This window comes from Salvelinus namaycush, chromosome 30, assembly GCF_016432855.1.
Source record: "Salvelinus namaycush isolate Seneca chromosome 30, SaNama_1.0, whole genome shotgun sequence".
NCBI lineage: Eukaryota > Metazoa > Chordata > Actinopteri > Salmoniformes > Salmonidae > Salvelinus > Salvelinus namaycush.
The window spans coordinates 677,562-690,379 of record NC_052336.1 but is presented as its reverse complement, the minus strand read 5'-3'; the positions used below and the strand labels follow the sequence as shown (position 1 = coordinate 690,379).

Genomic DNA, 12,818 nt, shown 5'->3' with positions numbered 1-12,818 from the left:
TCGGCCGTGATTGGGAGTCCCGTTAGGGCGGCGCACAATTGGCCCAGTGCCGTCTGGGTTTGGCCGGTGTAGGCCGTCATTGTAAATAAGAACTTGTTCTTTACTGACTTGCCTAGTTAAATAAATAAAAAAATAAAACACTTTTGACTTGTGACTTTGGTAACAGGGCTTGGCCCCAAATGACACCCTTCATCCTTGTCTACTATTCTATTGCCTCTACAGCCAAAGCCTTCACAGTTCCCCTGACTTGTGACTTTGGGGAAAGTGCCTGGTCTACTATTCTATTGCTTCTACAGCCAAAGCCTTCACAGTTCCCCTTCACTTCTTTCCATCAGGAACTACACAGATCTGCTGTCTATTTAATCACTCTGTTGTCACAGAGAATATTCCCGCGTAGCAGGAAATGCCAATTTTAGTGGTTTAAAAAGGCTTCTAAAGTTTGTAATTTCCACTTTAACATTTCAAACATGATTTGCCCTCACGAAAACTATATCAACCCCTACGACAACCAAAAAGTTGTTAATTATAATCTACATGTCCTGCTGCTCCAGTGTTATTTTTCCTGCTGTGAGAAGCTGGGTCAAATTAACCTGTTACAGATGCGCTCTGGGAAAAGGTAAACCTGATTATGAAGTGCAGTGCAGCGGCTGTGTTTAGACTTTTGACCATCACATCAGCTCTGAAAAAGATATGATTGGTCAAATGAACATTTAGTGTCAAAAAGATCAGAATTGGGCTGCCTGTCTAAACACAGCCAACTAGGCTCTATTACAATAAACCTGTTTAACTTGTTCTGGGTGTCTGCTGCTTCAGTGTAGTACACACATTCACCACAGACAGACCCAACCCGGTGAATCCATTTCTTAGTCCATGTTAGACAGATAACTGCTGCTCTCAGTCTTTGTTTAAAAAAGGCTTTTGAATGAAAAACCGGTGAGGCAAAGTGTCTGCCTTGGTTCAGAGAAAAACAACATTCTCCCAAAGGACGTAACGTGAAGAAACTGGTCCTTCAGGGTGTAAATGTTCTTCACCAAGGTATACAGAGCCTTTGGAAAGTATTCAGACACCTTGACTTTTTCCACATTTTGGTAGGTTAAAGCCTTATTCTAAAAATTGATTAAATAGTTATTTCCCCTCATCAATCTACACACAATACCCCATATTGACAAAGCAAAAACAGGATTTTAGAAATTTTTGCCTTTGGAAAGTATTCAGACCCTTTACTCAGTACTTTGTTAAAGCACCTTTGGCAGTGATTACAACCTTGAGTCTTCTTGGGTATGACGCTACAAGCTTGGCACACCTGTATTTGGGGAGTTTCTCTTATTCTTCTCTGCAGAGCCTCTCAAGCTCTTTCAGGTTAGATGAGGAGTGTTGCTGCACAGCTGTTTTTAGATCTATCAAGAAATGTTCGATTGGGTTCAAGTCTAGGCTCTAGCTGGGCCACTCAAGGACATTCAGAGACTTGTCTCGAAGCCACTCCTGCATTGTCTTGGCTGGGTGCTTAGGGTTTTTGTCCTGTTGGAAGGTCAACTGTAACCCCAGTCTGAGGTCCTGAGTGCTCTGGAGCAGGTTTTCATCAATGATCTCTCTATATTTTGCTCCGTTCATCTTTGCCTCAATCATGACTAGTCTCCCAGTCACTGGCATTGAAAACATCCCCACAGCATACCATAAAGGCCTGATTGGTGGAGTGCTGCAGAGATCATTGTCCTTCTGGAAGATTCTCCCATCTCCACAGAGGAACTCTAGAGCTCTGTCAGAATGACCATCGCATTCTTGGTCACCTCCCTGACCAAGGACCTTCTCCACCGATTGCTCAGTTTGGCTTGGCGGCCAGCTCTAGGAAGAGTCTTGGTGGTTCCAAACTTCTTCTATTTAAGATTGATGGAGGCCACTGTGTTCTTGGGGACCTTCAATACTGCAGAAACTTTTTGTTACTGTATGAGATCAGCAGGGAGGACCAGGTTTGTGTAGGTCTGTCCATGTGTTGACCTGGTGAGTGATACTGTTTGTGGTGGTGGCTATCAGCCGCGAGTAGGTGCAGCGGTCATAAGCCACAGGGGAAACCTGGAAGAGGTTTCCATTGGGGGGGTCAGTAGGCCGGATGCCCAGGTGTTTCATACACAGTCCCAGATACACATCCTCTATGTAGACGGCTTTAACATGCCTGGACGCCTCCACCAGCTTCCTGGGGAGGTCTAAGGTGAAGACGTAGCCCAGGCCCAGAGCGTAAGGTGGATATACCGGTTCAGGAAACACCTCCATTGGAAGGTACCATTTGGAGCTACGGTCTCTTAGAACGGCGGCCCATTGGGCCACTAATCCAGTCATGTAGTTCTGTTTTGGAGCGTGAAGCAGCATGTTGACCAAGGTGTTCACGTTGAGGAACATGTCTGAGTCGATCTTCATGGCGTAGGAGGCGTTGGGGCAGCGAGAGCTCAGCCACTCCATCATCACCATGGTCTTGATGGTCAGGTTTTTGTAGCTGTCTATGAAGTCGCTCTGCAGCAGATCCTGGTGCTCTTTGCTCTCCTGCAGCACCTTCTCCTGGAGCTGCTCTGTCTCCTCTCCACTGGACAGTCCCAGCAGGAAGAACAGACGGACCTCTTTGCCCAGTACCTGCCTCTCACTGCCCCAAGTACTGCGGACGGCCTCACGAGCGTCCCTGTTATAGGGCGCCACTGGCACCATCAGAACCAGGAAGGGGTTCTGCTCCCGGCATTTCTCTGGCTCATCCAGGATGAAGATGTACTCTGATGGGTATTCTACATGGTACGGTCCTGGGGACACATACGGAGGAGTGGCCAGAATCGTAACTGACATGTTTGCTGCTGGATTGGTTGTTGAAGGTGAGATGCGTTCTTTGAGGTCAATTACCAGGATGACCACAATCATCATCACGACCAGGAACAGAAACAGGCAGCTGATGCGACACCAACGTCTCTTTTTGAGCTGTGTCCTGTCTGCCCCCTGCTGGCTATCATCAGTACTGCTGAAACACAAGGTTTAGATAAAATACAACTACTATCAGTGTCTGACCACTTGTTCTCTAAATGATTCACCACTCCATACATTGGTTTAAATTCACAATGCAAGTTCATGTATTTTATATAGTTTGTATGATATAAGATGTTTTTTTGTTTTGTTTCTTTTTACATATGAACTATGTTCACTTCATCATACTGTATACAACCAATCAACATCATGCACTAGATTTGATTTGAATGTTCAGTGTTTAGAAGAGAAGTCCCCCCCCCCTTTTTCCTCCCTCTGTGGCTCACCATTGTTTAGCGATGAGGGGCTGGGCATCATGGGCGTCAGGTGGGGGGCGCTGGGGCCAGAAGTTGTGGCAGACCCCCATCATGCATTTGGGTAAGATTGTAGCAAAGAGGGTGTATAAAGGTCTGACAGAGACATGATAATCTACCGACTTGAGGCTCAGAATGTCAGCTCTTTGAATGTCAACGACTATATAAAAATAAAAAAAATAAAGGGCTTTATTACGTTTCAGATAAATGAAGACGCCGTTTACCGTTGTCCATTTACCTTGGTCACCGTTCCAGGCTCTGCTTAAGGGGTGGTTCTCCCATTAACACCAATTGCGATAGTAGCTGGGTCTGTTCTGCTTGTTTCGCTGACTTCAAATGAACCAGGAAAAAGAGCCAGTGAGATGTATCGCTTTCTCTTCCCGTCTCTGGTTGTAGGTTGATTGGCAGTGGGTGGAGCATAGGTGGGAGGGCTGCTCTGACTTTATGGGCCTCAGCATGTCAGTAGCACAGCTGCTTTCTCTGTGGTTTCCTGTGTTGTTGCCTCACTTTCATGGGAGCCACTTTTTTTCTGTCAGTTATGTGTCATGAAGTGTTACAAACAGAAAGTAAGTATGACTTTTAAGACCTTGAACCAAATGTCAACAATAGTACTTATCACTGTCAATGTCCACATTTACAACCACCTGTGTGTGTCTGAGAGAGAGAAAGAGATCAGAGGAGGTGCTGGGATACAATATATTTTAACTTCTGTCATTAAGACGTTTATATTATGATTTCAGAAATATTAGCTATCATACATTTCTGGTATTTTAAGAATAAAATCTGTTAGAAGTCTTCCAATACATTGCCTGTAGTCCGTTTTAATATTTTTCCACTAAACCAACGTTGAAGAACCAGTTTGTTTGTCCTGTATACTGTTCAAATGTACAGTTGAATTCAGAAGTTTACATACACCTCAGCGAAATACATTTTAAACTCAGTTTTAAACAATTCCTAACATTTAATCCTAGTAACAATTCCCTGTTTTTAGGTCAGTTAGGATCACCACTTTATTTTAAAGAATGTCAAATGTCAGAAAATTAGCAGAGAGAATGATTTATTCCAGCTTTTGTTTCTTTCATCACATTCCCAGTGGGTCAGAAGTTTACATACACTCAATTAGTATTTGGTGGCATTGCCCTCTGTTCCCCCTCATTGTCCTGGTCGGTGATTCTGTCAGGGTGCGTGCTGGTGGCATTGCCCTCTGTTCCCCCTCATTGTCCTGGTCGGTGATTCTGTCAGGGTGCGTGCTGGTGGCATTGCCCTCTGTTCCCCCTCATTGTCCTGGTCGGTGATTCTGTCAGGGTGCGTGCTGGTGGCATTGCCCTCTGTTCCCCCTCATTGTCCTGGTCGGTGATTCTGTCAGGGTGCGTGCTGGTGGCATTGCCCTCTGTTCCCCCTCATTGTCCTGGTCGGTGATTCTGTCAGGGTGCGTGCTGGTGGCATTGCCCTCTGTTCCCCCTCATTGTCCTGGTCGGTGATTCTGTCAGGGTGCGTGCTGGTGGCATTGCCCTCTGTTCCCCCTCATTGTCCTGGTCGGTGATTCTGTCAGGGTGCGTGCTGGTGGCATTGCCCTCTGTTCCCCCTCATTGTCCTGGTCGGTGATTCTGTCAGGGTGCGTGCTGGTGGCATTGCCCTCTGTTCCCCCTCATTGTCCTGGTCGGTGATTCTGTCAGGGTGCGTGCTGGTGGCAGGGAGGTCAGCCGCAGGATAATGAACTTGGTATAAAACGGAGCCATTTTATATGTGCTCAAAACTCCGAAAACCAAAAATATACCAATATAAATGGGTACAAACCCCATCGCACACCAGAACATAATCTTCCACAAAGCAAACAAACAATCACCGACAAGGACAATGAGGGGGAACAGAGGGTTAATAAATACACAACATGTAATGAATGGGATTTGGAACCAGGTGTGATACAAGACAAGACAAAACCAATGGAAAATGAAAAGAGGATCAGCGATGGCTAGAAGGTCGACGACTTCGACCGCCGAACGCCGCCCGAACAAGGAGAGGGACCGACTTCGGAGGAAGTCGTGACAAAATCACTGAAGCAGGAGACTCATATCTCCCTCACTAGCTTTAAGCACCAGCTGTCAGAGCAGCTCACAGATCACTGCACATGTACATAGCCCATCTGTAAATAGCCCATCCAACTACCTCATCACCATATCTCTAGAGACCGCAGGAGCGGTAGAGATACTCTTAATGATCGGCTATGAAAAGCCAACTGACATTTACTCCTGAGGTGCTGACTTGTTGCACCCTCGACAACTACTGTGATTATTATTATTTGACCATGCTGGTCATTTATGAACATTTGAACATCTTGGCCATTTCCTATTATAATCTCCACCCGGCACAGCCAGAAGAGGACTGGCCACCCCTCATAGCCTGGTTCCTCTCTAGGTTTCTTCCTAGGTTTTGGCCTTTCTAGGGAGTTTTTCCTAGCCACCGTGCTTCTACACCTGCATTGCTTGCTGTTTGGGGTTTTAGGCTGGGTTTCTGTACAGCACTTTGAGATATCAGCTGATGTAAGAAGGGCTTTCTAAATACATTTGATTTGATTTGATATTGTTATTTATTTTATTTATTTATTTTGCTCCTTTGTACCCCAGTACCGTTACTTGCACACTCATCTTCTGCACATCTATCACCCCAGTGTTTAATTTGCCATACTGTAATAATTTCGCCACTATGGCCTATTTATTGCCTTACCTCCCTTATCCTACCTAATTTACATACACTGTATATAGACTTTCTCTATTGTATTATTGACAGTATGTTTGTTTATTCCATGTGTAGCTCTGTGTTGTTGTTTGTGTCATACTGGTTTGCTTTATTCTTGGCCAGGTCGCAGTTGTAAATGAGAACTTGTTCTCAACTAGCCTACCTGAGAAGAGGGGCGCTGACCGCCACCGCAGTGAGGCCCCCGTGTTTGTACCGGGGGACAGGGTCTGGCTCTTGACCCAAAACCAACCCCTCCGCCTGCCCTGCCGGAAGCTGGGGCCGCAGGGTGTGGGGCCTTTCAAAGTCCTGAGGAGGATATACGAGGTGTGTTATCGATTACAACTCCCTTCCTATTATCGTATTAACCCCTCGTTTCATGTGTCTCTCCTCAGGCCGGTGGTAGCTGGTCCCCTGCAAGAAGGTGAGGTGCCGGAGGTCCCCCCTGGACTCGAGACGCCGGGTGAGGGGCCTGCAGTACCTCGTGGACTGGGAGGCGTACGGTCCGGAGGAGAGGTGCTGGGTACCGGTGGGGGACATCTTGGATCCGTCACTGTTGAGGTATTTCCATCGCCTCCATCCGGATCTCCCTGCGCCTCGCCCTCCGGTTCGGGGGGGTACTGTCACGACTCCTACCGAAGGTGGCTCCTTTTCCTGTTCGGGTGGCGCTCGGCGGTCGTCGTTACCGGTCTACTAGCTGCCACCGATCCCTTTTCCTTTTCTGTTGGTTTTGTCTTATTAGTTACACCTGTTTCTTGTTTACGTTTAGTGGGGCTATTTAAGCTGGCCTAATCTTTGTGCTTATTCTTTTCACTGTGTTTGTGTGTGGTAGTGTTTTGGTAGCGTGTTTGGTTTTGGGGTTATCCCTCTGGACTTGTTAGGTCCTGGTTTTGGGTATCGTGTTTGGTTTTGGGGTTATCCCTCTGGACTTGTTAGGTCCTGGTTTTGGGTATCGTGTTTCGTTTTGGGGTTATCCCTCTGGACTTGTTAGGTCCTGGTTTTGGGTATCGTGTTTGGTTTTGGGGTTATCCCTCTGGACTTGTTAGGTCCTGGTTTTGGGTATCGTGTTTGGTTTTGGGGTTATCCCTCTGGACTTGTAAGGTCCTGGTTTTGGGTATCGTGTTTGGTTTTGGGGTTATCCCTCTGGACTTGTAAGGTCCTGGTTTTGGGTATCGTGTTTGGTTTTGGGGTTATCCCTCTGGACTTGTTAGGTCCTGGTTTTGGGTATCGTGTTTGGTTTTGGGGTTATCCCTCTGGACTTGTTAGGTCCTGGTTTTGGGTATTGTGTTTGGTTTTGGGGTTATCCCTCTGGACTTGTTAGGTCCTGGTTTTGGGTATCGTGTTTGGTTTTGGGGTTATCCCTCTGGACTTGTTAGGTCCTGGTTTTGGGTATCGTGTTTGGTTTTGGGGTTATCCCTCTGGACTTGTAAGGTCCTGGTTTTGGGTATCGTGTTTGGTTTTGGGGTTATCCCTCTGGACTTGTTAGGTCCTGGTTTTGGGTATCGTGTTTGGTTTTGGGGTTATCCCTCTGGACTTGTTAGGTCCTGGTTTTGGGTATCGTGTTTGTCTGCGCCCGTGAGTGTTGGAGTGCACGTATTTTCCCTGTGCCTAATAAAGCACTACTCAGTACTTTCTGTCTCCTGCGCCTGACTCTGCACCCACTACGCTTTAGTGCGTCACAGTCCATCAGCACAGGCCACAGTCTGGCAGAGGCAGTGAATGTAGTGTTTTATTATTTTATTGTGTGAACAGGTATGTGTGTGTGTCTATTTCTCTCTCTTTCACACACACACACACACACACACACACACACACACACACACACACACACACACACACACACACAGCTTACCTCCCCTTCAGTGTGTGTGTGTATCTCATGTTTCAGTCCAACAGGACTCTTCTGAAGGGGAGATAAGCTATCTCATGTTTCAGTCCAACAGGACTCTTCTGAAGGGGAGGTAAGCTATCTCATGTGTCAGTCCAACAGGACTCTTCTGAAGGGGTGATAAGCTATCTCATGTGTCAGTCCAACAGGACTCTTCTGAAGGGGTGATAAGCTATCTCATGTTTCAGTCCAACAGGACTCTTCTGAAGGGGAGATAAGCTATCTCATGTTTCAGTCCAACAGGACTCTTGTGAAGGGGAGATAAGCTATCTCATGTTTCAGTCCAACAGGACTCTTCTGAAGGGGAGATAAGCTATCTCATGTTTCAGTCCAACAGGACTCTTGTCAAGGGGAGATAAGCTATCTCATGTTTCAGTCCAACAGGACTCTTCTGAAGGGGAGATAAGCTATCTCATGTTTCAGTCCAACAGGACTCTTCTGAAGGGGAGATAAGCTATCTCATGTTTCAGTCCAACAGGACTCTTCTGAAGGGGTGATAAGCCAAGGGACATGATGATGAGACTATTCAGTGTTCAATAGGGGACCATGGGCCTCATTTACAACCATTGAGTCAATTTGACACTAAATATATGTCTGAGTGATCCATTTCTGAAAAGACTGTGCATGTAGCTAAAAAGTAGTAAGTAGTTGAAAAGTTGCTAATCCGTGATGAGATTCAAACACATAACCTTTGGGTTGCTAGACGTTCACGTTATACACCCACCCCCGACCAGCCACCCTCCTCTAGTTTCTGACTTGAGTAACCTTCTGTCTTACGTAACCATACCAAACATAACATATCATTCTCATTTGAATGTCTGTTTTTTTCCCACATTTATTATGTTACGTCTAGTCTATGAGACCAGGCTGTGTTTCTGGGCAACTTCCTGGCTGAATGTGTTTTCGTGGATTTAGACAGGGAACTTGGAACAGGACTGTCGGGCAAACAACCAAGTCCTGTTGATCAAGGGGAGCGTAGAGACCTAGCCAACATCTTAAAGAGCACATGGACGTGGGCAACAAACCACGTATATATTCAAATACAGGATGAAAACGAAGTCAATATATTCAACAAAAATTGCTTGCCATTCTTGACAGTGGTAAACAAATAGGCAACATAGACTAATATTTGATGTAGGCTTTTACGTCTACAATTATTCATGTCGAGTTGTATAAAAAAAATACTTTATTTCAGAGTACATACACCATTTTGGGGTGGCAGGTAGCCTAGTGGTTAGAGCATTGGACTAGTAACTGAAAGGTTGCAAGATCGAATCCCTGAGCTGACAAGGTTAAAATCTGTCGTTCTGCCCCTGAACAAGGCAGTTAACCCACTGTTCTTAGGCTGCCATTGAAAATAAGAATTTGTTCTTAACTGACATGCCTGGTAAAATGAAATTCTTGAAGTTTTCTCAAACCAGGGTGATCCTGATCTGTCGGTAAACTACTGTGAACCAAATGATCAGTGTTGTTTATCGTTCTCATCCTTGTGCACTATTGTCTCAGTGGCACCCTATTCCCTATATAAGACACTATTTTTTGACCAGAGACTAAATCGGGGATACAGAGTCATTTATCTCCTATATAGGACATTATTTTTGACCAGAGACAATATAGAGGATAAGGTGTCATTCTGAATTCATCCTCAGTATCAGGCGTCTCAGTCTCCCAAACGCTGACTTCCTTTTACAGTAAATGACAGGGGAAGTGAACGATTGCACTGTCACACTGTCTCTGTCTGCACCCCTTCCTGTCTGCGGTTTTTAGTTACTTCAAAACTCTGAGACCGTTGTCTTTGGTTGTGTTGTTTGTGCTGTGACTGTTGTCTTTGGTTGTGTAGTTTGAGCTGTGACTGTTGTCTTTGGTTGTGTAGTTTGAGCTGTGACTGTTGTCTTTGGTTGTGTTGTTTGAGCTGTGACTGTTGTCTTTGGTTGTGTAGTTTGAGCTGTGACTGTTGTCTTTGGTTGTGTTGTTTGAGCTGTGACTGTTGTCTTTGGTTGTGTAGTTTGAGCTGTGACTGTTGTCTTTGGTTGTGTTGTTTGAGCTGTGACTGTTGTCTCTGGTTGTGTAGTTTGAGCTGTGACTGTTGTCTTTGGTTGTGTTGTTTGAGCTGTGACTGTTGTCTCTGGTTGTGTAGTTTGAGCTGTGACTGTTGTCTCTGGTTGTGTTGTTTGAGCTGTGACTGTTGTCTTTGGTTGTGTAGTTTGAGCTGTGACTGTTGTCTTTGGTTGTGTTGTTTGAGCTGTGACTGTTGTCTTTGGTTGTGTTGTTTGAGCTGTGACTGTTGTCTCTGGTTGTGTAGTTTGAGCTGTGACTGTTGTCTTTGGTTGTGTTGTTTGAGCTGTGACTGTTGTCTTTGGTTGTGTAGTTTGAGCTGTGACTGTTGTCTTTGGTTGTGTTGTTTGAGCTGTGACTGTTGTCTTTGGTTTCTAGACTCTGAATGTCAGTAAGAGAAAACATACACCGTGTGCACAGGTGTGTAATGGTAATGTGTTTCTTCATATCCCAGCTGCCCCCAGGACACCCACAGGGAGCGGGGTCACGGACAGGGACACCATTGTCCAGCACCCATGGAGCATTGGGGTTAAGTGCCTTGCTCAAGGGCACAGCGACAGATTTGCCATTTTGTCAGCTCATATTATGTCTATGTACAGTGTTGTAATGATGTGGAAATAAAGTACAAATAGGAAAATAAATAAACATAAATAAAGGTTGTATTTACAATGGTGTTTGTTCTTCACTGGTTTGCCCTTTTCTTGTGGCAAAAAGTCACACATCTTGCTGCTGTGATTGCACACTGTGGTATTTTTACCCAATAGACATGTTTATTTAACTAGGCAAGTCAGTTAAGAACAAATTATTATTTTCAATGACGGCCTACCGGGGAACAGTGGGTTAACTGCCTTGTTCAGGGGCAGAAGGACAGATTATCAAAATTGGATTTGTTTTCTAATTCTTTGTGAAAGAAATGTGTGTCTCTAATATGGTCATTTTTGACAACTTTTTACTTTAATTCACTACATTCCTAAAGAAAATAATGTTATTTTTACTCCATACATTTTCCCCGACACCCAAAAATAGTCGTTACATTTTGAACGCTTAGCAGGACAGGAAAATGGTCCAATTCACACACTTATCAGAGAACATCCCTTGTCATCCCTACTGCCTCTGATCTGGCGGACTCACTAAACACAAATGCTTTGTTTGTAAATGATGTCTGAGTGTTGGAGTGTTGGAGTGTCTCAGTGTTGGAGTGTCTCAGTGTTGGAGTGTCTCAGTGTTGGAGTGTCTCAGTGTTGGAGTGTCTCAGTGTTGGAGTGTCTCAGTGTTGGAGTGTCTCAGTGTTGGAGTGTCTCAGTGTTGGAGTGTCTCAGCGTTGGAATGTCTCAGCGTTGGAGTGTGGCCCCTGGCTATCTGAAAATGTTTTTAAAAAACTAGAAAATAGTGCCATCTGGTTTGCTTAATATAAGGAATTTGAATTGATTTATACCTGTACTTTTTACTTTTGATAGTTAAGCATATTTATATCCAAATACTTTTAGACTTTTACTCAAGTAATATTTTACTGGGGGACTTTCACTTTTACTTGAGTCATTTTCTATTAAGGTATTTTTACTTTTACTCAAGTATGAGTTTTGGGTACTTTTTCCACCACTGTTAGAAACACAGAGGTAAGGTGATCCTTCTCTACCACATCCACAGAAACACAGAGGTGAGGTGATCCTTCTCTACCACATCCACAGAAACACAGAGATAAGGTGATCCTTCTATACCACATCCACAGAAACACAGAGGTAAGGTGATCCTTCTCTACCACATCCACAGAAACACAGAGGTAAGGTGATCCTTCTCTACCACATCCACAGAAACACAGAGATAAGGTGATCCTTCTCTACCACATCCACAGAAACACAGAGGTAAGGTGATCCTTCTCTACCACATCCACAGAAACACAGAGGTAAGGTGATCCTTCTCTACCACATCCACAGAAACACAGAGATAAGGTGATCCTTCTCTATCACATCCACAGAAACACAGAGATAAGGTGATCCTTCTCTACCACATCCACAGAAACACAGAGATAAGGTGATCCTTCTCTACCACATCCACAGAAACACAGAGATAAGGTGATCCTTCTCGACCACACCCACAGAAACACAGAGATAAGGTGATCCTTCTCTACCACATCCACAGAAACACAGAGATAAGGTGATCCTTCTCTACCACATCCACAGAAACACAGAGATAAGTTGATCCTTCTCTACCACATCCACAGAAACACAGAGGTAAGGTGATCCTTCTCTACCACATCGAAAGAAACCCAGAGGTAAGGTGATCCTTCTCTACCACATCCACAGAAACACAGAGTTAAGGTGATCCTTCTCTACCACATCCACAGAAACACAGAGATAGGTGATCCTTCTCTACCACATCCACAGAAACACAGAGGTAAGGTGATCCTTCTCTACCACATCCACAGAAACACAGAGATAAGGTGATCCTTCTCTACCACATCCACAGAAACACAGAGATAAGGTGATCCTTCTCTACCACATCCACAGAAACACAGAGATAAGGTGATCCTTCTCTACCACATCCACAGAAACATAGAGATAAGGTGATCCTTTACCACATCCACAGAAACACAGAGATAAGGTGATCCTTCTCTACCACATCCACAGAAACAAACAAGACACCCACAGGGAGTTCACGGTCAGGGACACCAATGTCCAGCACCCATGGAGCACTGGGGTTAAGTGCTTGCTCAAGGGCACAGTGACAGATTTGCCATTTTGTCAGCTCCGGCATTGGAACCATCAACCTTTTTGGGTTATTGGCCCAACGCTCTAACCTCAAGGCTATTTGTCTTTCCCAGAGTGTTGTTT

The 12,818-nt window shown here is 45.0% G+C and overlaps 1 protein-coding gene across 1 annotated transcript; it reads right to left on the bottom strand.

Annotated features, from left to right (window-relative positions):
• Positions 1–1,891: 1,891 nt before the first annotated feature.
• LOC120024715 (beta-1,3-galactosyltransferase 2-like) lies at positions 1,892–2,931 on the bottom strand. The gene has a single exon (XM_038968979.1). The coding sequence runs from the start codon at positions 2,899–2,901 to the stop codon at positions 1,951–1,953; it is 951 nt and encodes a 316-aa protein (XP_038824907.1). The 5' UTR covers positions 2,902–2,931; the 3' UTR covers positions 1,892–1,950.
• Positions 2,932–12,818: the final 9,887 nt, after the last annotated feature.